General features: G+C 49.3%; 1 protein-coding gene across 1 annotated transcript in view; it reads left to right on the forward strand.

Annotated features, from left to right (window-relative positions):
• The window catches only part of LOC143301555 (MAM and LDL-receptor class A domain-containing protein 2-like), a 247,425-nt gene that overhangs the window by 122,130 nt on the left and 100,295 nt on the right, over nt 1–25,000 (forward strand). Inside the window, exons 84-104 of the mRNA XM_076615934.1 lie at nt 85–222; nt 1,092–1,357; nt 2,503–2,593; nt 4,592–4,732; nt 5,053–5,318; nt 6,239–6,323; nt 6,902–6,979; nt 8,064–8,207; nt 9,688–9,968; nt 12,158–12,251; nt 12,812–12,955; nt 13,521–13,729; nt 14,503–14,644; nt 16,688–16,828; nt 17,673–18,020; nt 18,445–18,535; nt 19,363–19,484; nt 20,345–20,503; nt 21,944–22,212; nt 22,797–22,896; nt 24,591–24,817. Coding sequence (XP_076472049.1) covers nt 85–222; nt 1,092–1,357; nt 2,503–2,593; nt 4,592–4,732; nt 5,053–5,318; nt 6,239–6,323; nt 6,902–6,979; nt 8,064–8,207; nt 9,688–9,968; nt 12,158–12,251; nt 12,812–12,955; nt 13,521–13,729; nt 14,503–14,644; nt 16,688–16,828; nt 17,673–18,020; nt 18,445–18,535; nt 19,363–19,484; nt 20,345–20,503; nt 21,944–22,212; nt 22,797–22,896; nt 24,591–24,817 — 3,536 coding nt within the window. The remainder of the gene's footprint in view (nt 1–84; nt 223–1,091; nt 1,358–2,502; nt 2,594–4,591; nt 4,733–5,052; nt 5,319–6,238; nt 6,324–6,901; nt 6,980–8,063; nt 8,208–9,687; nt 9,969–12,157; nt 12,252–12,811; nt 12,956–13,520; nt 13,730–14,502; nt 14,645–16,687; nt 16,829–17,672; nt 18,021–18,444; nt 18,536–19,362; nt 19,485–20,344; nt 20,504–21,943; nt 22,213–22,796; nt 22,897–24,590; nt 24,818–25,000) is intronic.

The raw sequence follows: 25,000 nt of genomic DNA on the forward strand, positions 1-25,000 counted from the left end.
TCTGTGTCTCTCTGTATGTATTGTGGTGTGTGTGTGCGTGTGCGTGCGTGCGTGCGCGTGCGTGTGTGTGCGTGCCCCTGACAGCCAGCAGCGTGGCCTGCACCTTTGAGGGAGGGCTGTGCGGATGGTCCCAGGACAAGAGGGACAACCTGGACTGGACGTCACACACTGGGTCCTCAGGGCCTGGACCCGGCACTGACCACACGCTCAACACTGCTGCAGGTAACGGGGTGGGCGTGGTTAGGTGGGTGGTGGTGGTGGTGGTGGGGGTGGTGGTGGGTTGGTGGTGGGGTGGGCGTGGTTAGGTGGGTGGTGGTGGTGGTGGTGGGTTGTTGGGGTGGTGGTGGGGTGGGCGTGGTTAGGTGGGTGGTGGTGGTGGTGGTGTGGTGGTGGGGTGGGCGTGGTTAGGTGGGTGGTGGTGGTGGTGGTGGGTTGTTGGGGTGGTGAGGAGGTTGTTGGGGTGACGGTGTTGTGTTGGTCGTGGTGGGGCCTGGGGGGGGAGGTGTTGAAGTTGTGGTGGTTGTACATGGAAAAAGACACGCGCGCCTACGGTATACATTGACAAAACATTCAGAGATCAACACACACGAGCAGGAAGCTGCACACAGCACACGTTCGCGATACATACATGCACACGCACACACACACACACACACACACACACACACACATTCACACAATGTCATCACTTGCATGCAGAATATTTCATACATGTAATTGTCTGTACACCCCCCGCCCCCAATGCCTTTGTGCCGAAGCACGTTAAACTGTTGACCGCTGATGACGAGTATGGTGGTCAGTGAAGGGCTGTCATCTCACAAAAACAGAACTCACATGTCAGGATGTTGGTGACCTTTCTCCACTCTGACTTCTCTGCTTTACTTTGGTGGGGCAAAACCAGTGGACCGTTTGGAGAACACACACAATACAGAACTGCTCTTAAAATTCACGCCACACTGGTGTTTTTTTTCTTAACAAGGCTCAGGGGGCAAGGGGTTAAAGTGTCTGAAAGTCTATCTGTCCCCACATTAACCCCATCATACCGTGAACCATTCCCCACACTTCTCTTCTTTTCTGTCACCGGTCAACAGGTCACTACCTGTACATCGCCAGCGGCTCTCCGCACAGCAGCGGCCAGAAGGCCAGACTGACCAGTGTCCAGGTGACTGAGCCCGGCCCCCAGTGTCTCACCTTCTTCTACAATCTCCATGGCAACAACGTGGGGTCCCTCAACGTGTACGTCACCCTGGGCACGGCCCTCAACGCCAGCGACACGCCCCTGTGGACCAAGAACGTCAACCAGGGCCTGCAGTGGGTGCCCGCCCAGACCACCGTCCAGGCCTCGGGACCTTACAGGGTGGGTACCACCCCTCCCCACTGTTTGACACGGTTAAAAGATACCCACTTCACTGTTTAACCCACCCCACTGTTTAACACGGTTAAAAGATACCCACCCCACTGTTTAACACGGTTAAAAGATACCCACCCCACTGTTTGACACGGTTAAAAGATACCCATCCCACTGTTTAACACGGTTAAAAGATACCCACCCCACTGTTTGACACGGTTAAAAGATACCCACCCCACTGTTTAACACAGTTGAAAGATACCCATCCCACTGTTTGACACGGTTAAGAGATACCCACCCCACTGTTTAACACGGTTAAAAGATACCCACCCCACTGTTTGACACGGTTAAAAGATACCCACCCCACTGTTTAACACGGTTAAAAGATACCCACCCCACTGTTTGACACGGTTAAAAGATACCCACCCCACTGATTAACACGGTTAAAAGATACCGTTTAACACGGTTAAAAAGTACTGTTTAACACGGTTAAAATATTGAGGTTCGCATGTCTTTTGAAAGGTGTCTGGGCAGTGAACTCCAATCCACTGACAACCCCTCCCTTCCGTAGGTATTGTAGGCCGATCCTTTGGGTGTTAGGTTTTTTGATGAGACGATAAACCCATGTCTCGTGTGCAGCGGACATAAAAGTACCCAGGGGAACCAGAGAAATCTGTGGCCTTAGCTTTTTTTTTTTGGAAAGTCAGTATCGGACTTAAGATTCAGTTCAGGTTTCAAATCATTTTCTGCTGTAGAACTTGTGGAGACGAATTTGGTGCACTGAAGGTTCCTGTGTTCTTCAAGTGGTAGTACCCCAGCCGCACTGTACGTTTAAATACATGACGCATGAACTGGTATACCATGAACAAGTTTATATCCTTTGCAGTCTGTACTTTGGAGTTTCTTCAATAAATATTTTGGGGCACAGAAAAATACTTCTTGGGCATAAGTTAATGTGTGTGTGTGTGTGTGCATGTGTGTGTGTGTGTGTGTGTGTGTGTGTGTGTGTGTGCATGTGTGTGTGTGTGTGTGTGTGTGTGTGTGTGTGCGCATGTGTATGTGTGTGCGTGTGCGTGTGTGTGCGCGCACACGTGTGTGTGTGCATGTGTGGGTGTTGCTGAGTGTTGTGACATGGTGTGGCACTGTGTGGACAGATCGTGATAGAAGGCGTGCTGGGCAGCGGCAACCAGGGCGACATCGCTATTGACGACGTGGCCATCCGTAACGGCAGCTGTCCGCATCCAGGTGAGCACATCAACATGCACATCAATACACATCAATACACATCAACATGCACATCAATACACACATCAACACACGTCAATACACACATCAACACACGTCAGTACACACATCAACATACACATCAACACACATCAACACACACATCAACACGCACATCAACACGCACATCAACACACATCAACACAATCAATACACATATCAATACACACATCAACACACATACCAATACACACATCAATACACATCAACACACACATCAACACGCACATCAACACGCACATCAACACAATCAATACACATATCAATACACACATCAATACACACATCAACACACATACCAATACACATATCAATACAATACACACATCAGTACACATCAATACACACATCAATACACACATACACGCACATCAACACACATCATTACACATATCAACACAATCAATACACACATCAATACACACATCAACACGAACATCAACACGCACATCAACACGCACATCAACACGCATCAACACACGCATCAATACACATATCAATACACATATCAACACACACATCAACACACACATCAATACACACATTACAAGATAGTCGTATATTTTCACAGTCCATTGATTTTTGTCCGGCACTAGTTCCAGAAGAGGGTTGCAACCTCCAAAATTTAGGAATGAGAATATTCGCGGACACTGTCTTTTTATTTTTGCTTTGGAAATTTAGGACAAAATTGTGTTATTAGATTTCTGGTTTTCGCATGATATTTTTCTTTCTGCTTGCAAATGGAGGGGCTTTTAGGTGTAAGCAAAATGACGTGGTTCTTTGCATTCCATTGTGTGGATTTGATTGTCAGTGATGGTGTGGGGTTCCTGTTGTATGGGATAGCAGTTAGTTTTTTGTGTTCACATTTATGGTGGGGTGTCTGCCAACGTTATCAGTATTGACAGAATTAGGGTCGATCACCTGCATTGTTTTCATTGAGTGGAGTATTGATTTATCTTGATCATCATCATCACAATCATCATCATCATCATTATCATCATAACCATGGTGGTGGTGGTCATCATCTTTTTCTTCTCCGTTCTTTTCTTATCGTCCTTCTTGTTGTTACACCTTTTCTACTGCTGTGACTGCTACTACCACTACTGCTGCTGCTACTGTTTTTGCTACGACTGCCGCGACTACTACGATTACTGCTACTGCTACTACTGCTGCTGCTGTTACTATTACTACTGCTGTTGTTGCTACTCCTACTACTGCCCCAGCTCCTATTTCTGCTCCTCTACCACCTCCTACTGCTACTGGCCAGCTACTACTATTCCTTCTCCTACTCCTACTATTCTTTCTCCTGCTCGTACTATTCGTTCTCCTGCTCCTACTATTCTTTCTCCTGCTCGTACTATTCTTTCTCCTGCTCCTGCTATTCCTTCTCCTGTTCCTACTATTCCTTCTCCTGCTCTTACTATTCTTTCTCCTGCTTGTACTATTCTTTCTCCTGCTCCTACTATTCCTTCTCCTACTCCTACTATTCCTTCTCCTACTCCTGCTATTCTTTCTCCTGCTCGTACTATTCCTTCTCCTACTATTCCTTCTCCTAATCGTACTATTCCTTCTCCTACTATTCCTTCTCCTAATCGTACTATTCCTTCTCCTACTCCTACTATTCCTTCTCCTGCTCCTACTATTCCTTCTCCTGCTCGCACTATTCCTTCTCCTACTCCTTCTCCTACTCGTACTATTCCTTCTACTCCTACTACTTCTCCTACTCCTACTATTCCTTCTCCTACTGTTCCTTCTCCTTCTACTACTACTCCTTCTCCTACTCCTGCTGTTTCTTCTCGTACTGTTCCTTCTCCTACTCGTACTGTTCCTTCTCCTACTTGTACTGTTCCTTCTCCTACTCGTACTATTCCTTCTCCTGCTCCAACTCTTTCTTCCCATTCCTCGTACTACTTTTACTGCTGCCCTCACACTACGTAAAGCGCACCGTGTTCCTTGCAGGCAACAATGACTTTGAGCACGGCTTTGGCACGTGGACCAACCCCCGTCAGGGGGATAACTTTGACTGGCAGGTGGGGTACGGGGGTACCCAGACAGCCAACACCGGACCCAGCGTCGACCACACCCTGGGTACTGTGCAAGGTGAGCGAGTCACTTTGTGTGTGGGGTGGAATTCTCGGGGTTTTGTGCTGAAGTGGCGAAAAAAAAGAAGAAAAGAACATGTTCTAAATAACGTTTCCGTTGAAAAATACAAAAGACTGTTGGGACAGAAAGAAACAGTGCACCCACATAGACAGACTCAGACAGACAAACCGAAGGACACACACGCACGCACGCACGCACACACACAACACACACACAAACACACACACACACACATCCCCACCCCACCCACACTAAAGTTGCTTGTTGCTGACGGCCTGAACCTTGATCACCACGTGCACCACGTGCACCACGTGCAGGTCACTACGCCTTCATCGAGTCCTCCTCCCCTCGTCGCCCCGACGACCGTGCCTGGCTGCAGAGCCCTGTGATGAAGGCTTCCACGGCCGTGTGTCTGACCTTCTGGTACAACATGTACGGCTCCCAGGTGGGCTTCCTGAACGTGCTGGAGTACCCCTCCACCCTCTCCCCCGCCAACTCCACCTACCTGTGGACCCTTCAGGGCGACCAGGGCCACGGCTGGAACATGGGCCGTGTCAGCGTGTATAACAGTCAGCCCTTCTACGTGAGTGGTTTGTGTGGGTGGATTGTCCCTCACTGTCTTGGTTTTGACTGTAGGCCGTTAGTAGACTGTCCTCACTGTGAGTGGAGTTTGACTGGGGTCGTTTGTAGACTGTCCTGACTGTGTTGGTTTTGACTGGGGGTCGTTTGTAGACTGTCCTGACTGTGTTGGTTTTGACTGTAGGCCGTTAGTAGACTGTCCTCACTGTGAGTGGAGTTTGACTGGGGTCGTTTGTTGACTGTCCTGACTGTGTTGGTTTTGACTGGGGTCGTTTGTAGACTGTCCTGACTGTGTTGGTTTTGACTGTAGGCCGTTAGTAGACTGTCCTCACTGTGAGTGGAGTTTGACTGGGGTCGTTTGTAGACTGTCCTCACTGTGAGTGGTGTTTGACTGGGGTCGTTTGTAGACTGTCCTGACTGTGTTGGTTTTGACTGGGGTCGTTTGTAGACTGTCCTGACTGTGTTGGTTTTGACTGGGGTCGTTTGTAGACTGTCCCTCATTGTGAGTGGAGTTTGACTGGGGTCGTTTGTAGACTGTCCCTCATTGTGAGTGGAGTTTGACTTGTAGACTGTCCCTCATTGTGAGTGGAGTTTGACTGGGGTCGTTTGTAGACTGTCCCTCACTGTGTTGGTTTTGACTGGGTTTTGATAGGGGTTGTTAAAAGACTGTCTCAGTGTCAGTGGGTTTGTCTAAACATATTTTTCTCTGTGTATGTTTCCAGACAAAGCTGTGTCTGATGTTTTCAGCTTGTGACTGAAGCCTTTATTACTTGGGGTTACAGGAGGAAATGGAGTCGACAAACCTCTGGATGGGAATGGAAAACATTCCTGGATAGGAAGCTTTCTTAGCCCTTTTTTCTGAGGAAAAAAGGATATGTAAACTGGTGTGTGTGTGTGTGTGTGTGTGTGTGTGTGTGTGTGCAGATCCTGTTCGAGGCTGTCCGGGGCCAGGGCTACAGGGGGGACATTGCTGTGGATGACATCACTCTGACGGAATCTCGATGCGCTGGTACGTGGTGGTGTGGGTGATTGTGCTGTGCTTCAGTCTCTCAGATGTCTTCACTGATGATGACCTTCCGTGTTTTTTGTTTCACTGGGATCTTCTTTATGGATGTTCGTGGTCTGGTGTGTGAAGTGAAGCTTCGTGAGTAGTCGGTGTACTGTTTTAATCGATGATTCTGTTGTTAGTGTGTTGTTTTGATGGTTAAAGCATTGACATGTTGTTTTAATTGATGATGAAGGTGCTGTCGGCATGCTATTTGAATTGATTATTTCGGTGTTAGTATGTTGTTTTAATTTGTGTTGTTGGTATGTTATTTTAAATGATGATCCATGTGTTGTCAGCGTATTGTTTTGATCGGTGATTCTTGTGTTATCACAATGTTGCTTTGAATTATTACTCATGTCTTGTCAGTGTGCTGATTTATTTGATGGATCATGAAAAGTACCTGTCTATCTCGTCCGTGAACTATCCTGGATGTCGTGTCTGTATGGTAATCAACCTGCACTGATTGATAAGGTGTGTGTGTGTGTGTGTGTGTGTGTGTGTGTGTGTGTGTGTGTGTGTGTGTGTGTGTGTGTGTGCAGCCAGTCCAGTGGGTTCTCAGGTGAACACACCTGCCCCTGTGGTCACCCCCACACCTGTCACCATCACCACACCTGCAGGTGAGCGTTCTTTGGTGGAGGTGCCTACAGCACTGCACGCACATGGGTTTAACTGAACCCCCATTCTTGCAGTGGTGTCAAAAGTAGGACTGTGTGGTGTGTGTGTTTCACTGGTTTCACTGTGTGACTGTCAGCAAGGTTTAACCCTTTCATCCCAGGTGTGCGAATGTGCAGTTTCTCTCAGCGCCCGTTTTTTTTCAGTTGCAGTCACTTCTCAGTTTGACCCCTAAACCTTTCAAAAGCTTGTGTCTTTAAAAGTACTTACCCGATTTCCTTGATTTTTTGTGTGAAAAAAAGAGAAAGGATTGAACTCTGTTTCAGCTGTGAATTGTTTGAGCACAGGGTTATTTTCTGTGTGTTTCTGTCAGCAGGGGGTTGTTTTCTGTGTGTTTCGGTTTCCTCAAAGTATGACTGTCAGCAGGGGATTGTTTTCTGTGTGTTTCTGTCAGCAGGGGATTGTTTTCTGTGTGTTTCTGTCAGCAGGGGGTTGTTTTCTGTGTGTTTCAGTCAGCAGGGGATTGTTTTCTGTGTGTTTCTGTCAGCAGGGGATTGTTTTCTGTGTGTTTCTGTCAGCAGGGGATTGTTTTCTGTGTGTTTCAGTCAGCAGGGGATTGTTTTCTGTGTGTTTCTGTCAGCAGGGGATTGTTTTCTGTGTGTTTCTGTCAGCAGGGGATTGTTTTCTGTGTGTTTCTGTCAGCAGGGGATTGTTTTCTGTGTGTTTCTGTCAGCAGGGGATTGTTTTCTGTGTGTTTCTGTCAGCAGGGGATTGTTTTCTGTGTGTTTCTGTCAGCAGGGGATTGTTTTCTGTGTGTTTCTGTCAGCAGGGGATTGTTTTCTGTGTGTTTCTGTCAGCAGGGGGTTGTTTTCTGTGTGTTTCTGTCAGCAGGGGATTGTTTTCTGTGTGTTTCTGTCAGCAGGGGATTGTTTTCTGTGTGTTTCTGTCAGCAGGGGATTGTTTTCTGTGTGTTTCTGTCAGCAGGGGGTTGTTTTCTGTGTGTTTCTGTCAGCAGGGGGTTGTTTTCTGTGTGTTTCAGTGGCCTCAAAGTACGACTGTCAGCACGGGGTTGTTTTCTGTGTGTTTCAGTGGCCTCAAAGTACGACTGTAACTTCGAGCAGGGCCTGTGTGAGTGGACCCAGGACACACAGGACGTGTTTGACTGGACACTGAAGTCAGGGACCACCAGCACCAGTGGTACCGGACCTTCCATTGACCACACACTGGGCAATGGTCAGTGCTGTCCATCTGTCTGCCATGGTTTAGTGTCTCTGTCGTTTAGCCGTTGGGTAACTCTTTGGGTTCAAACATTGTTGTTTTTATTCTGAAGAACAAGTAAAGGCATTGCAAACATACAAAGCAGCAACAAGCTGAAAGTATGGTTTGCTTGATAAGCTAATGTTGAACTCATTAGATCTGGTTTTTATTTATTCATTTATTTATCTTGTTTTATATATATATATATATATATATATATATATATATATATATATATATATATATATATATATATATATATATATATATGGCTACACACACACACACACACACACATACACGCATGCACGCATGCATACATGTATATATGTTGTTATTTGGGGGGCTGTTTGCGGGCTCCAACTCCCATGTTCACTCGTATCTGCAAGTGACCGTAATTTTCATTCCCCATTCCAAAAGGCCTTGTAAAGGAATCAGAATTACTTCCCATCTACAGAATGATGTTACAGTGAGCAAGTGATGTTACAGATAGTTTGGAATCAAATAAAACACCTTGAATATCGGTGTATCCTGTGCTTCAATATGTCCTCTAGTTCTTATACTGGATAATTGGGATTGGGCAGTCAAATGATTGTTGGTGAACTGAAATTGTACCGGAGCAAATAAAAGTAACATTTGTTTGAATATTTTGTATTTCACTCCTTAGGTCACTATTCATGAGCTATAACTTCTACATATATAATATACACGTGTGTGTGTGTGACAGAAGCCTTACAAGATAATGACTGATGAGGGCCTAAAGACAGCCTTCAGTTGGCTCTACCGTGGTAGGCAGCTAATGACTCATGCCTGGAAAGTCTGATGAGTCTGGCCTCTGACTGAAGACAGGTGCACAATGATAATGACAAAATACTGCTGCTGCTGCTACTACTACTGTGTACATAAGAACGTTCTCCCCCCCCCCCCCCCGCCCCCCGCCCCAGCAGCCCACGGCCACTACATCTTCGAGACCAGCCACAGATGATAATAATGATATTGATAATAATAACAGCAATAATGATAATGGTAATAATGACAATGATATGAACATAAGAACGTCCCCCCCTGCCCCCCTGACAGCCCAGGGCCACTACATCTTCATCGAGACCTCTCTGCCACAGATAATATTGATAATAATGATAATAACAACAATAATAATGTATACATAAGACACTCTTTTCCTCCCTAACAATAATAATGTATACATAAGACACTCTTTTCCTCCCTATCAGCTCAGGGCCACTACATCTTCATCGAGACCTCTCTGCCACAGATAATAGTGATAATAATGATAATAACAACAATAATAATGTATACATAAGACACTCTTTTCCTCCCTATCAGCTGAGGGCCACTACATCTTCATCGAGACCTCTCTGCCACAGATAATAGTGATAATAATGATAATAACAACAATAATAATGTATACATAAGACACTCTTTTCCTCCCTATCAGCTCAGGGCCACTACATCTTCATCGAGACCTCCCTGCCCCGCCACCCCGGGGACAACGCCCGCCTCCTGTCCCCCCTTCTGGCCGCCACCCCGCGCGGGGCCTGTGTCCACTTCTGGTACCACATGTACGGCCCCCACATCAACCGCCTCAACGTCTACACCCGCCCCAGCACTGGCCAGGGCACCGTGGGTAACGTGACCCGGGTGTGGACCAAGCAGGGCACCCAGGGCAACCAGTGGAGGCGGGCTGAGGTCACCGTCACCTCCACCTCTCAGTACCAGGTGGGTGTTCCGGGGTGGGGGTAGGGGTGGGCAGTGTCCGTCAGGTGTGAGGGTGGGTAATGTCTGTGAGGTGTGAGGGTGGGTAATGTCTGTGAGGGGTGAGGGTGGGTAATGTCTGTGAGGGGTGAGGGTGGGTAATGTCTGTGAGGGATGAGGGTAATGTCTGTGAGGGATGAGGGTAATGTCTGTGAGGGATGAGGGTAATGTCTGTGAGGGATGAGGGTGGGTAATGTCTGTGAGGGGTGAGGGTAATGTCTGTGAGGGATGAGGGTGGGTAATGTCTGTGAGGGATGAGGGTAATGTCTGTGAGGGATGAGGGTAATGTCTGTGAGGGATGAGGGTAATGTCTGTGAGGGATGAGGGTGGGTAATGTCTGTGAGGGATGAGGGTGGGTAATGTCTGTGAGGTGTGAGGGTAATGTCTGTGAGGGATGAGGGTAATGTCTGTGAGGGATGAGGGTGGGTAATGTCTGTGAGGGATGAGGGTGGGTAATGTCTGTGAGGGATGAGGGTAATGTCTGTGAGGGATGAGGGTGGGTAATGTCTGTGAGGGATGAGGGTGGGTAATGTCTGTGAGGGATGAGGGTAATGTCTGTGAGGGATGAGGGTAATGTCTGTGAGGGATGAGGGTGGGTAATGTCTGTGAGGGATGAGGGTGGGTAATGTCTGTGAGGGATGAGGGTGGGTAATGTCTGTGAGGGGTGAGGGTGGGTAATGTCTGTGAGGTGTGAGGGAGGTTAATCTCTGTGAGGGATGAGGGTGGGTAATGTCTGTGAGGGATGAGGGTAATGTCTGTGAGGGATGAGGGTAATGTCTGTGAGGGATGAGGGTGGGTAATGTCTGTGAGGGATGAGGGTGGGTAATGTCTGTGAGGGTAATGTCTGTGAGGGATGAGGGTGGGTAATGTCTGTGAGGGATGAGGGTAATGTCTGTGAGGGATGAGGGTAATGTCTGTGAGGGATGAGGGTGGGTAATGTCTGTGAGGGGTGAGGGTAATGTCTGTGAGGGATGAGGGTGGGTAATGTCTGTGAGGGGTGAGGGTAATGTCTGTGAGGGATGAGGGTAATGTCTGTGAGGGGTGAGGGTGGGTAATGTCTGTGAGGGATGAGGGTGGGTAATGTCTGTGAGGGTGAGGGTGGGTAATGTCTGTGAGGGGTGAGGGTAATGTCTGTGAGGGTGGGTAATGTCTGTGAGGGTGGGTAATGTCTGTGAGGGGTGAGGGTGGGTAATGTCTGTGAGGGATGAGGGTAATGTCTGTGAGGGGTGAGGGTGGGTAATGTCTGTGAGGGATGAGGGTAATGTCTGTGAGGGGTGAGGGTGGGTAATGTCTGTGAGGGATGAGGGTGGGTAATGTCTGTGAGGGATGAGTGTAATGTCTGTGAGGGGTGAGGGTGGGTAATGTCTGTGAGGGATGAGGGTGGGTAATGTCTGTGAGGGTGAGGGTAATGTCTGTGAGGGGTGAGGGTAATGTCTGTGAGGGTGGGTAATGTGTGTGAGGGATGAGGGTGGGTAATGTCTGTGAGGGGTGAGGGTGGGTAATGTCTGTGAGGTGTGAGGGTAATGTCTGTGAGGGGTGAGGGTAATGTCTGTGAGGGTGGGTAATGTGTGTGAGGGATGAGGGTGGGTAATGTCTGTGAGGGGTGAGGGTAATGTCTGTGAGGGGTGAGGGTAATGTCTGTGAGGGATGAGGGTGGGTAATGTCTGTGAGGTGTGAGGGTAATGTCTGTGAGGGGTGAGGGTAATGTCTGTGAGGGGTGAGGGTAATGTCTGTGAGGGATGAGGGTAATGTCTGTGAGGGGTGAGGGTAATGTCTGTGAGGGTGGGTAATGTCTGTGAGGTGTGAGGGTAATGTCTGTGAGGGACAATTCACAATCAAAGGGTCCTATATTCTGTACGTTTGTTATATTCAGATTCAGACTCAAAATACTTTTTTGACTGCTTCAACAATTAAAAGAGAAAAATTTATAAGGGTGGGCAGTATATGTGTGGATGAGACTCATGACATTTCATTACCAAAACATAATGAAACGCATCGCAGAATGAAAGTCTAATGAACAGGTCCCTGTGTGTGTGTGTGTCTGTGTGTGTCTGTGTGTGTGTGTGTGTGTGTGTGTGTGTGTGTGTGTGTGTGTGTGTGTGTCTGTGTGGTGTGTGTGTGTGTGTGTGTGTGTGTGTGTGTGTGTGTTGCAGATCGTGTTTGAGGGTGTTCGTGGCCCCAGCTACCTGGGGGACATAGGGCTGGATGACATTGGCTATTCCAACATGCCGTGCGGCCAGGCTTCAGGTATACACCTGTGTCACCTCTCTGCCTACTGTCTTTTCTTCCTCTGTGTTTTTGTTGCTATTCCTTTTAACTCTCCTTTGTTTGTACGTCTGTGAAGATGTATGTGACCTCTCTCTCTCTCTCTCTGTGGGGGGGGGGGGGGGGTACATTGAGAGAGAGAGTTTCACACTGAGAAATTTGTTGTGACACAAAGGAATACCTAAAAACAACAACAACAAAAAAAGTAAAGAAAGATAAAAAGAGGAATATGATACGATACAATGCAGCACAATGCAGTACAATACAATGTAATACAACGCAGTACAATACAATACAATATAAATTACAATACAACACAGTGTGGTACAGTGCAATGCAACGCATCACAACACCTCACCTCGCCACAACACGACACACTTCTGTTGCATGTTGGAGTTGAGAACTGTAATTTGAGGGACGCCATAATCTGTGCGTTCACCAACCACAAACACGACCAGTTTGACTGGAATCGGACCAGACGACACGACATTGCTTCACTACTGTTACACTGCTGTTACACTGCTGTTACATTGCTGTTACAGTGCAGAACTGTGACTTTGAGGACAGCCACATCTGTGGGTTCACCAACGACAAACACGACCAGTTTGACTGGACCTGGAAGGCCGGAGCCACCACCAGTTCCTTCACTGGACCTTCCACTGACCACACGGAGGGCACCGCCACTGGTCAGTGTGTGTGTGTGGGGGGGGATGGGGGTAGATTTGTGTGTGTGTGTGTGGGGGGGTGTGTGGGGGGTGTTCCTTCACTGGACCTTCCGCTGACCACACTAATGGCACCGCCACTGGTCACACAGAGAGAGAGAGAGAGAGAGTGTGTGTGTGTGTGTTAGCATCGAGCTCTGGACACAGTGAACACGAACTAACCACCCTTATGACCACAAACAAAGCAACATACAACCTTTACCCTATAACCCCCCCTCGCCCCCCCCCCCCCACACACAAAGGTCACTGCATGTACATCGAGTCCAGCCAGCCTTGGAACCTTGACCCTATAACCTCCCACAGGTCACTACATGTACATCGAGTCCAGCCAGCCTTGGAACCTTGACCCTATAACCTCCCACAGGTCACTACATGTACATCGAGTCCAGCCAGCCTTGTAACCTTTACCCTATAACCTGTAACCTTGACCCTATAACCTCTCCACAGGACACTACATGTACATCGAGTCCAGCCAGCCTTGGAACCTTGACCCTATAACCTGTAACCTTGACCCTATAACCCCCGACAGGTCACTACATGTACATCGAGTCGAGCCAGCCCAGGAGGCGAGGTGACCGTGCCCGCCTGGTGACCCCCTCGTTCCCCCAGACCCCCGGCACGTGCCTCTCGTTCTACTACCACATGTACGGCAACACCATCGGCTCCCTCAAGGTGTACCAGGCTGGGGCCGGCCCCACAGGCACCGATAAACTGCTCTTCTCCAAGTCTGGAAACCAGGTCTGTGGGGGTTGAAGAGTGGGGTGTGGGGGGTGGGTGTGATTGGGTGGGGGTGGGGTTCTTCTGTTTGTTGTTGTGTTATGTGGTGTTGGGTGTTGTTGTTGTTTTGTGGTGTGTTGCATTGTGGTGTGTTGTGTTGTGGTGATGTGTTGTGGTGATGTGTTGTCTTGCGTTGTTTGATTTGGTGTGTTGTGTTGCATTGCGTTGTGTGATGGTGTTACATTGCCTTGTGTTGTGGAATGCACTAGGGAGTCGTGCAGTGATGTGATGTGGTGTGATGTGATGTGTCCTGTTGGACAGCTGTCTGGTACAGCGTGTTGCCACAGTGCAGCGCCTCTCACATATCTTTTAACATCTTTTTTCTTGTTGTCTGTCTGCAAGCGTATTTGTTTTTCTATCAAAGTGGACTTTTGTACAGAATATGTTTTTGCCATGAACAATCCTTGTTCTACCACAGGTTCTTTCATATTTGATAAGTGCTTGTTGCACAGGGGGCCTCGGGATGTTGTCTTATCTGAAAGACTAGCACACAGACCACCACTCAACTTAGAGTTGAGAGGATAAAGGGGATGAGTTTAAAAAATATATATGGGACTGGAGCCTGTAGACGCTTGCTTCTAGTCAGGCGCACACTTGACCACAAGGCCACCGCGTCACGTCAGATGATGCAGACAGTCAGATAGACAAACACAGAGACGGACACACACACACACACACACACACACACACACACACACACAAGCCTCACAAACGTGAGCGTTGTGTGTTGCCAGGGTAACCGGTGGTTGCTAGGGGAAGCGGTGATTCAGAGCAGCAGTAACTACACGGTGTACTTTGATGGCATTGTGGGGTCATACCGCGGGGACATCGCCATTGATGACGTCAGCTTCAAACCCGGCGGTTGCCAGGGAGACGGTATGTCAGTCACACTGTTGGTGCTGCTGTCGGTGGGGCGTGGTGGGTTGGGGTTTGGAAGTGTGTGCTGGGGTATACTGGATGAAAGGCACATTGCTGAGTGCTGCTGTCGGGGGGGGGGGGGGGGGGCGGGGTGGGTTGGGGTTTGGAAGTGTGTGCTGGGGTATACTGGATGAAAGGCACATTGCTGAGTGCTGCTGTCGGGGGGGGGGGGGGGGGGGGGGCGGGGTGGGTTGGGGTTTGGAAGTGTGTGCTGGGGTATACTGGATGAAAGGCACATTGCTGAGTGCTGCTGTTGTGAGGGGGTGGGGGGGTGGGGGGGTTTGGAAGTGTGTGCTGGGGTATACTGGATGAAAGGCACATTGCTGAGTGCTGCTGTTGTGAGGGGGTGGGGGGGGGGGGTTTGGAAGTGTGTGCTGGGGTATACTGGATGAAAGGCACATTGCTGAGTGCTGCTGTTGGGGGAGGGGGGGGGGCGTGGTGGGTTGGGGTTTGGAAGTGTGTGCTGGGGTATACTGGATGAAAGGCACATTGCTGAGTGCTGCTGTTGTGAGGGGGTGGGGTGGGGGGGTTTGGAAGTGTGTGCTGGGGTATACTGGATGAAAGGCACATTGCTGAGTGCTGCTGTTGTGAGGGGGTGGGGGGGGGGGGGTTTGGAAGTGTGTGCTGGGGTATACTGGATGAAAGGCACATTGCTGAGTGCTGCTGTTGTGAGGGGGTGGGGGGGGGGTTTGGAAGTGTGTGCTGGGGTATACTGGATGAAAGGCACATTGCTGAGTGCTGCTGTCGGGGGGGTGGGTTGGGGTTTGGAAGTGTGTGCTGGGGTATACTGGATGAAAGGCACATTGCTGAGTGCTGCTGTCGGGGGGGGGGGGGGGGGGTTTGGAAGTGTGTGCTGGGGTATACTGGATGAAAGACACATTGCTGAGTGCTGCTGTCGGGGGAGGGGGGGGCGTGGTGGGTTGGGGTTTGGAAGTGTGTGCTGGGGTATACTGGATGAAAGGCACATTGCTGAGTGCTGCTGTCGGGGGAGGGGGGGGCGTGGTGGGTTGGGGTGGGTTGGGGTTTGGAAGTGTGTGCTGGGGTATACTGGATGAAAGACACATTGCTGAGTGCTGCTGTCGGGGGGGTGGGGGTGGGGGGGGGGCGTGGTGGGTTGGGGGGGGTTGGGGTTTGGAAGTGTGTGCTGGGGTATACTGGATGAAAGACACATTGCTGAGTGCTGCTGTCGGGGGGGTGGGGGGGGGGCGTGGTGGGTTGGGGGGGGTTGGGGTTTGGAAGTGTGTGCTGGGGTATACTGGATGAAAGACACATTGCTGAGTGCTGCTGTCGGGGGGGTGGGGGGGGGGGGCGTGGTGGGTTGGGGGGGGTTGGGGTTTGGAAGTGTGTGCTGGGGTATACTGGATGAAAGACACATTGCTGAGTGCTGCTGTCGGGGGGGTGGGGGGTGGGTGGGTTGGGGTTTGGAAGTGTGTGCTGGGGTATACTGGATGAAAGACACATTGCTGAGTGCTGCTGTCGGGGGAGGGGGGGGGAGGGGGGGGCGTGGTGGGTTGGGGGGGGTTGGGGTTTGGAAGTGTGTGCTGGGGTATACTGGATGAAAGGCACATTGCTGAGTGCTGCTGTCGGGGGAGGGGGGGGCGGGGTGGGTTGGGGTTTGGAAGTGTGTGCTGGGGTATACTGGATGAAAGGCACATTGCTGAGTGCTGCTGTCGGGGGGGGGGGGGGGGGGTGGGTTGGGGTTTGGAAGTGTGTGCTGGGGTATACTGGATGAAAGGCACATTGCTGGAATGTTTTCTAATCCTTAAACTGCGGGCATCATGTTGCCTATTTCTATTGTGTGTGTATATTGATAGTTGGCGATTTACATTGAGAAAAGACAACCAAACAACCCCACCACCACCACCAACAACATCAAACAATAGAAAAACGTATGCGGCTTGCCGGAACACACACACAGACAAAAGCCCCAACCAACAGAGCCCCGAGTGTCTGTAACAAGCTTGACGTGTGTACCTGTGTGTGGCCCGTGTGGCCCTGCAGGTGGCTGTGACTTTGAGAGCGGCCTGTGCACCTGGGTCAACGTGCAGAGCGGGGACCAGTTTGACTGGCTGCTGGGGCAGGGAAAGACTAGTAGTCAGTTCACTGGACCGTCTGATGACCACACCCTGCAAAACCCTGCAGGTAGGGACAGAGAGAGAGTGTGTTGATTCTTTTCACTCGTTTTGTAAAGCCTCTACAGCTCTATTTAGAGAACGTGTACTGGATGAATTCACACTTATAGTAGTAGTTGTAGTGTAGATTCACCAATCCCATGGCGATGATGATGATTCTCTTTCTCCTTCTCCACCTTCCTTCTCCTCCTCCTCCTTCCCCCCTCTTCCTCCTCCTCCTCCTTCTGCTTCTTGCTCTCCAAATCCTTCTACTCCTTCTCCTTCTCCTCCCCCTCCTCCTCCTCCTCTTCCCTCTCCCCCTCCTCTTCCCTCTCCTTCTCCTCCTCCTCCTCCTCTTCCCTCTCCTTCTCCTCCCCCTCCTCCTCCTCCTCTTCCCTCTCCCCCTCCTCTTCCCTCTCCTTCTCCTCCTCCTCCTCTTCCCTCTCCTTCTCCTCCTCCCCCTCCTCCCCCTCTTCCCTCTCCTTCTCCTCCTCCTCCTCTTCCCCCTCCTCCTTCTCCCCTCCTTCTTCTCCTTCTCCTCCTTCTTCTCCTCCTCTCCTTCTTCTCCTCCTCCATCTCCTTCACCACCTCCTCCTCCTCAACAGGTTAAGTGATACACACACCTGCTGCTGTTCATCGAGACCAGCTACCTTTAATTTTTTTTATTGAACTAGGGAATGAGCTTAGTACTTTTCATTGAACAAGCAAAGTGGATAAAAAAAAAAAAGCAAGACACCCACGTGCCATGTGGCCAGGTCACTATCTCAGCTAGAATTTTTCAGTGAACTAAGGAACCAGCTCAGTAGGTGTACTTTTCATTGAACAAGCAGAGTGAAAAAAAACCCCACCTAAACACCCACCTGCCATGTGGCCAGGTCACTACCTGTTCATCGAGGCCAGCAGGCCCCAGCAGCCTGGTTACAAGGCCGTCCTCCGGAGCCAGACGTTCCCGGGCAGCAAGGCGGGCTGTATGACCTTCTGGTACCACATGCTGGGCGCCGGCATCGGCACGTTGTCCGTGTCCGTGCTGCACGTGCCGTCCAACGCCACCAGCGTGGTGTGGTCACTGTCCGGCAACCAGCAGGACCAGTGGCGGTTCGGCCGCGTGCCGCTGACCGCTGGTCAGTCCGAGTACCAGCTGCTGATCACGGGCACTGTGGGCAGTAACTACCTGGGCGACATCGCCATTGATGACCTGGCCTTCACCGCTAGTGCTTGTACACGTCAGTGGCTTTTTTTTCCCCATTTTGGGGGGAGTGGGGGGTGGGGTGGGGTGTGTGTGTGGGGGGGTTCGGTGTGGTAGGGATAGGTGTGCTTGTGGTGGGTAGTGTTGATGGTGGTTGTGTGTGTGTATGTGGGGGGGTGATGGTGGTGTGTTGGTTGATGGGTGGGTGGTAGTGTGTGTATTGATTGATTGATTGATTTTATAGTGTGTGTGTGTGTGAGTGTGTGTGTGTGTGTGTGTGTGTGTGTGTGTGTGCTAACATCCCTACCTGTGCGCACGTGAGAAAGGAGAGAGACAGTGAGGATGAAAGAGAGAGACAGAGAGAGAATGTGTATGTGTTGTCTTCAGATTTTCACGTCTTTTAACTTTCTGTGTGTGTGTGTGTGTGTGTGTGTGTGTGTGTGTGTGTGTGTGTGTGACAGTGACTCCCTCCCAGGCCAACCCCATGAACCAGACGACGCCAGGCACAACCACCGCCCCCACCACCACCCCCTCCATCACTGCAGGTACCACGTGTCTTCACCCCCACACCCCTTACCCCCTCCACTATGTCTACCTATCTGTATCTATCTGTCTGTCTGTCTGTCTATATTTGTCTCTCTCTGTCTGTCTGTCTGTCTGTCTATATTTGTCTCTCTCTGTCTGTCTACCTATCTATCTGTCTACCTATCTATCTGTCTGTCTGTCTGTATCTGTCTCTCTATCTGTCTGTCTCTATCTATCTATCTCTGTCAGTCTGTCTGTCTATCTGTCTACTACTGTCTACATTACAGGAACAAATATCCTCCAAAAAAAGACATGTATATTTCTTTATCACCATAGAAAATAAGACATGTCTCGCTGTTACAAAAAAGACATGTATATTTCTTTATCACCACAGAAAACAAGACATGTCTCGCCGTCACAAAAAAGACATGTATATTTCTTTATCACCACAGAAAACAAGACGTGTCTCGCTGTCACAAAAAAGACATGTATATTTCTTTATCACCACAGAAAACAAGACATGTCTCGCCGTCACAAAAAAGACATGTATATTTCTTTATCACCACAGAAAACAAGACATGTCTTGCCGTCACAAAAAAGACATGTATATTTCTTTATCACCACAGAAAACAAGACATGTCTTGCCGTCACAAAAAAGACATGTATATTTCTTTATCACCACAGAAAACAAGACATGTCTCGCCGTCACAAAAAAGACATGTATATTTCTTTATCACCACAGAAAACAAGACGTGTCTCGCCGTCACAAAAGACCCCCGGTGTAGGTAAGGCAGGTGTGGGATGGATAGCCGTGATGATAAGAGACGTGACATTGTGGCTGTTTTTCTCCCCAGCCCCCGTACTGTCGGCAACAGGGACCAGGAGCGGTTGACCGCGTGCCACGTGGTCAGTCTGGCACAGCTGGATCAGGAGACTGGTGGAAACATGGCGTGCCAGATGACATGGCTTCACAGTGGTACAGTAGGGTTTTTTCACATGGGGGACGTGGGGTAGGTTTGTGGGGGGGGTTTGACGGGTGCTCGTGTGGTAAAGGTCTGTGAGGGGGTAGGTTTGAGGTGTTGTGGTAGTTGTAGGGCGGGGGGAGGGTGTGTTGGTGAGGGTGGGTGGTAGTGTGTGATTTGAACTGTGGAATGTGTAAGGTGTGTGTGTGAGGAAGTGGGTGTAGTGTGGCGTGTGTGGTGTGTGCAAACATCCAGCGTGCGCACAGAGGAAAGCGTCTGTGATGAGGAGGACAGGAGAGTGTGTTGGGGTGTCTTCAGTTTTACGTCTTTAACATTGGTGTGTGGGTTTTTGAACATGGTGTGTGCATCAGTGTGTGACAGTTCTAGGCCACCAGGAACCAGAGAGGGTAAAGGCACAGCCGTGGCCCACAGCTCTACAGCAGGTACAGGTCTTCAACACCCTTCCCACATGTTGTATCATGTCTGTTGTCAATTTGTGTTGTCTGTCTGATATTGTTCTTTGAACTACTACTGTTACCACTAGTGTCGGGTCTGTATCGCATCTGCTGGGACAGGTATAGTTATTGTCTCATCGTATCATGTGCAGCGTCTGTCACAACTAAGTTACAACAGGCAATCCCAAAAAGTGTACATGTCTTGATCACAGGTGACAGTGCGAAAAAGAAGTTATTTTTAAACAGACAAGCGTGTGCCCACATAGTGTAATTCTTTATCACAAGAAGAAAGAGGTTTCGAACAAAGACATGGCACTTAGTCACAAGACGCTGTCTGGCACAAGGACATGTATATTCTTGAACACAGAACGAGGACAGTCTTGCGTCCTGAAAAGACATGATATTTCTTTATCACACAGAACAGAAGTTTGAACACAAAAGACAGTACGACTGCAACTTTGAGCATGGGCTGTGTCACTGGCAGCAGGCACAGGACGACAACTTCAACTGGACCCGAACCCAGGGACCCACGGGCACCACGTCCACTGGGCCTACCAACGACCACACCCTGGGAACAGGTCTGTGCACAGGGGGAGGAAGGGTTTGAACACAGCGTGGCCATAGTGGTACAGGTCTGTCTGTGCACAGGGACAGGAGAGGTTTGAACACAGCGTGGCCACAGTGGTGCAGGTCTGTGCACAGGGAGAGGAGAGGTTTGAACACAGCGTGGCCACAGTGGTGCAGGTCTGTGCACAGGGACAGGAGAGGTTTGAACACAGCGTGGCCATAGTGGTACAGGTCTGTGCACAGGGACAGGAGAGGTTTGAACACAGCGTGGCCATCGTGGTACAGGTCTGTGGACAGGGACAGGAGAGGTTTGAACACAGCGTGGCCACAGTGGTGCAGGTCTGTGCACAGGGACAGGAGAGGTTTGAACACAGCGTGGCCACAGTGGTACAGGTCTGTGCACAGGGGACAGGAGAGGTTTGAACACAGCGTGGCCACAGTGGTACAGGTCTGTGCACAGGGACAGGAGAGGTTTGAACACAGCGTGGCCACAGTGGTACAGGTCTGTGGACAGGGACAGGAGAGGTTTGAACACAGCGTGGCCACAGTGGTACAGGTCTGTGTGGACAGGGACAGGAGAGGTTTGAACACAGCGTGGCCACAGTGGTGCAGGTCTGTGCACAGGGACAGGAGAGGTTTGAACACAGCGTGGCCATAGTGGCAGCTGAGGTTACGTTCTGTCAACTTCAGGATCCTGGTTTGATGTTTGAAAGAGCGATGCTGGGGTAGTTTGAAAAATAAAACGAAATACAATAGAATAGAATACAATAGAATAGAATACAATACAATACAATACAATACAATACAATGCAAACAAAAAGACAGAGGATGTGGGGAAAGCGTTGTAATGAAGTGGTGGAAATGGGATGGATGGAGAGTGAGATAAAGGGTGAACACCTGCAATAAATAGGAGCACAGTTAAAGAGAATGACGTAATTGACTTCTTGAAAGGGGAGTTATTAATTTTGCAAGACAAACATCTGACAGTGAACGTAAAGAGTTGTACATCTACTTCCCGGCGACACTGGATGACACACTTTAGTTGTCATTGACTCACAGTAATTTTTTTTTTTTTTTAAACATGCTTAACTTTAATATGACTGCGCTTAGAGCTTGGTCTCCGACCGTGTATAGGCCTTATATAAGTATCCATATGATAAAACAATTGTACGTGAATTTAAGGCAATATTTAGTCCCATGAATTAGAGTCTGAAAATAAACCCAAAACAGGATTGTGAATCAGACCCAAATCCGAGAGAGTCCACTGACGACGTTGTTCAGTTGAATGGAACGACTGATACAAGTATCTTTCAAATACAGTCCTCATTTCTCTGTGTGGCAGCGGGCAGTAGACTTTGAACACTGCCAGTGTGTGAAGTTCATTGTTCACCATGTTGTCGCTGTGAGTGCTGAGTTCAGTGAGGAGAATGGGACGTGCTGTGTGTCCACAGCCCAGGGCTGGTACCTGTTCATCGAGACGTCCTACCCCCGGAACCCCAACGACACGGCCAGGCTGGTCAGCCCTCAGATCTCGGACGGGTCAGCGCGCTGCCTGTCGTTCTACTACCACATGTTCGGGATGCACGTGTACCTGCTGAACGTGTACATGAGGACCTCGGGACAGAGCGGACAGGGCAACCTCATCTGGAGCCGGCAGGGCACTCATGGCAACCAGTGGAGGAGGGCCACTGTCAACGTCTCTCCCAGCGGTCCTTACCAGGTGTGTTACAGGATACAGTTCACCTTGTTTTCTCTGAAACAGTCCTTACCAGGTGTGTTACAGGATACAGTTCACCTTGTTTTCTCTGAAACAGTCCTTACCAGGTGTGTTACAGGATACAGTTCACCTTGTTTTCTCTGAAACAGCCCCTACCAGGTGTGGCTGTGATGTTGTCACCATGTTGTCAGATAGGGCACAGTGCAGAGGGTGGGTGAGGGGGGTGACATTGTTTGTTCAGATCCTTAGGGCACAGTGCAGAGGGTGGGGGAGAGGGGGGTGACATTGTTAGTTCAGATCCTTAGGGCACAGTGCAGAGGGTGGGGGAGGGGGGTGACATTGTTAGTTCAGATCCTTAGGGCACAGTGCAGAGGGTGGGGGAGGGGGGTGACATTGTTAGTTCAGATTCTTTTCTTTAATTTTCCATGTGGTGTTGTCAGTAGTTGTGCTTTATATATATATATATATATATATATATATATATGTGTGTGTGTGTGTGTGTGTGTGTGTGTGTGTGTGTGTGTGTGTTACATTATATATATGCATATATATATGTGTATATATATATGTCTGTGTGTGTGTGACAGATCATCTTTGAGGGCGTGCGGGGGGTGAGCTATGCGGGAGACATCGGCCTTGATGACGTCACTCTTCCCCTTGGTGCCTGCAACAAACTGCAGCCTACATGTCAGTGTCTTTGGCTTCACAGAATTCTCGTCTTCATTTTAGACATTTTTATTTTCCCCTTACAAAATCGCAGCTGTTTTTTGTGCCAGTAATTGTCACACGTTCATTCAGCTGCCTTACTCACAAGGACCACATCGCTCTTCAAGCCATTCATCAGGTACACTGCTGAGAAGAGAATAACATTTTTCTCCGGTTATTTTGATGATAATGCCCAATATCACTTGTCATCAAGCTGTGTTGATATCACAAAATGAATAGAACTCGTTTTTGTTAAGCAATGTTGACATTGTACAGCCATCCACGTGTAGACAAATGATGTGATAAATGTGATTTGTTGGCTCAGTTGATTGAGCGCAGAACTTACATTCAAAATATGAGTTCGAATTGCATTAACCCCACATAAAAACAGGCCTTCTCACTGTCCATAACGTGTTGTCGTTGTGGTGGTGTCAGTGTAGGGTTAGACAGGTCCCTTCTCACTGTCCATAACGTGTTGTCGTTGTGGTGGTGTCAATGTAGGGTTAGACAGGTCCCTTCTCACTGTCCATAACGTGTTGTCGTTGTAGTGTCAGTGTAGGGTTAGACAGGTCCCTTCTCACTGTCCATAACGTGTTGTCGTTGTGGTGGTGTCAGTGTAGGGTTAGACAGGTCCCTTATCACTGTCCATAACGTGTTGTAGTTGTGGTGGTGTCAGTGTAGGGTTAGACAGGTCCCTTCTCACTGTCCATAACGTGTTGTCGTTGTGGTGGTGTCAGTGTAGGGTTAGACAGGTCCCTTATCACTGTCCATAACGTGTTGTAGTTGTGATGGTGTCAGCGTAGTGTTAGACAGGTCTTTTCCTACCACTTTTTAATTCTTGGGGTGGATATTTTTGTTTTTATGAACTATTTGTATTTGTTATTTGTATTTGTATTTCTTTTTAACACATTTTCATGTGTTAAAATCGGGCTGCTCTCCCCAGGTAGAGCGCATCGCTACACTACAGCGCCACCCATTTTTAAAATATTTTTTCCTGCGTGCAGTTTTTTAAAATTTTTCCTATCGAAGTGGATTTTTCTACAGAATTTTGCCAGGGACAACACTTTTGTTGCCGTGGGTTCTTTTACGTGCGCTATTTCATCGGTTCGTTAATATAATTACTTGCCTGTTTGTTTATTTATTTATCTATAATATTTTACTTCCTTTCACTCCATTTTCCCTCAAGGTCTGCTCACTGAATTGGGTCACACTACTGCTCATGCAGATGCCGTGTGGCCTATGTAGATTCGTCTGATCGCAGTGACAGGCGTAATAGCCGAGTGGTTAAAGCGTTGGACTGTCAATCTGAAGGTCCCGGGTTCGAATCACGGTGACGGCGCCTGGTGGGTAAAGGGTGGAGATTTTTAAGATCTCCCAGGTCAACATATGTGCAGACCTGCTAGTGCCTGAACCCCCTTCGTGTGTACACGCAAGCGAAAGATCAAATACGCACGTTAAAGATCCTGTAATCCATGTCAGCGTTCGGTGGGTTATGGAAACAAGAACATACCCAGCATGCACACCCCCGAAAACGGAGTATGGCTGCCTACATGGCAGGGTAAAAACGGTCATACACGTAAAAGCCCACTCGTGTGCATACGAGTGAACGCAGAGGAAGAAGAAGTCTGATCGCAGTGACGCCTCTTGGAGTAACCGAACTGTCGTTTCCCTGACAGCGGCCAGTGTGGAGACGTGCACCTTCGAGACGTCCACAGACCCGTGGTGTGGCTTCACGCAGGCCACTGACGACCAGTTCAACTGGCAGCGCGTGGTGGGCAGCACCAGCAGCGTCAACACGGGCCCCCTCAACGACCACACCTACGGCTCTCGTGCCGGGCACTACGTCTACATGGAGTCCTCGTCCCCACAGCGACACAACGACACCGCCCGTATTGTCAGCAAGGTGAGAACGGCGCTTCCCGTTTGTGTTATGGTTGATGCTGTGTTTGGGTGTTGCTTTGGAGCCTCTCAAAGTGTGCTCACACACCCCTTTCACACACACACACACACACACACACACACACACACACACACTGACGCCCAGTCACCCACACCCACACCCCTCCTGCCGCACGAACGCATGAAC

The sequence above is a fragment of the Babylonia areolata genome, chromosome 27, assembly GCF_041734735.1.
Source record: "Babylonia areolata isolate BAREFJ2019XMU chromosome 27, ASM4173473v1, whole genome shotgun sequence".
NCBI lineage: Eukaryota > Metazoa > Mollusca > Gastropoda > Neogastropoda > Buccinidae > Babylonia > Babylonia areolata.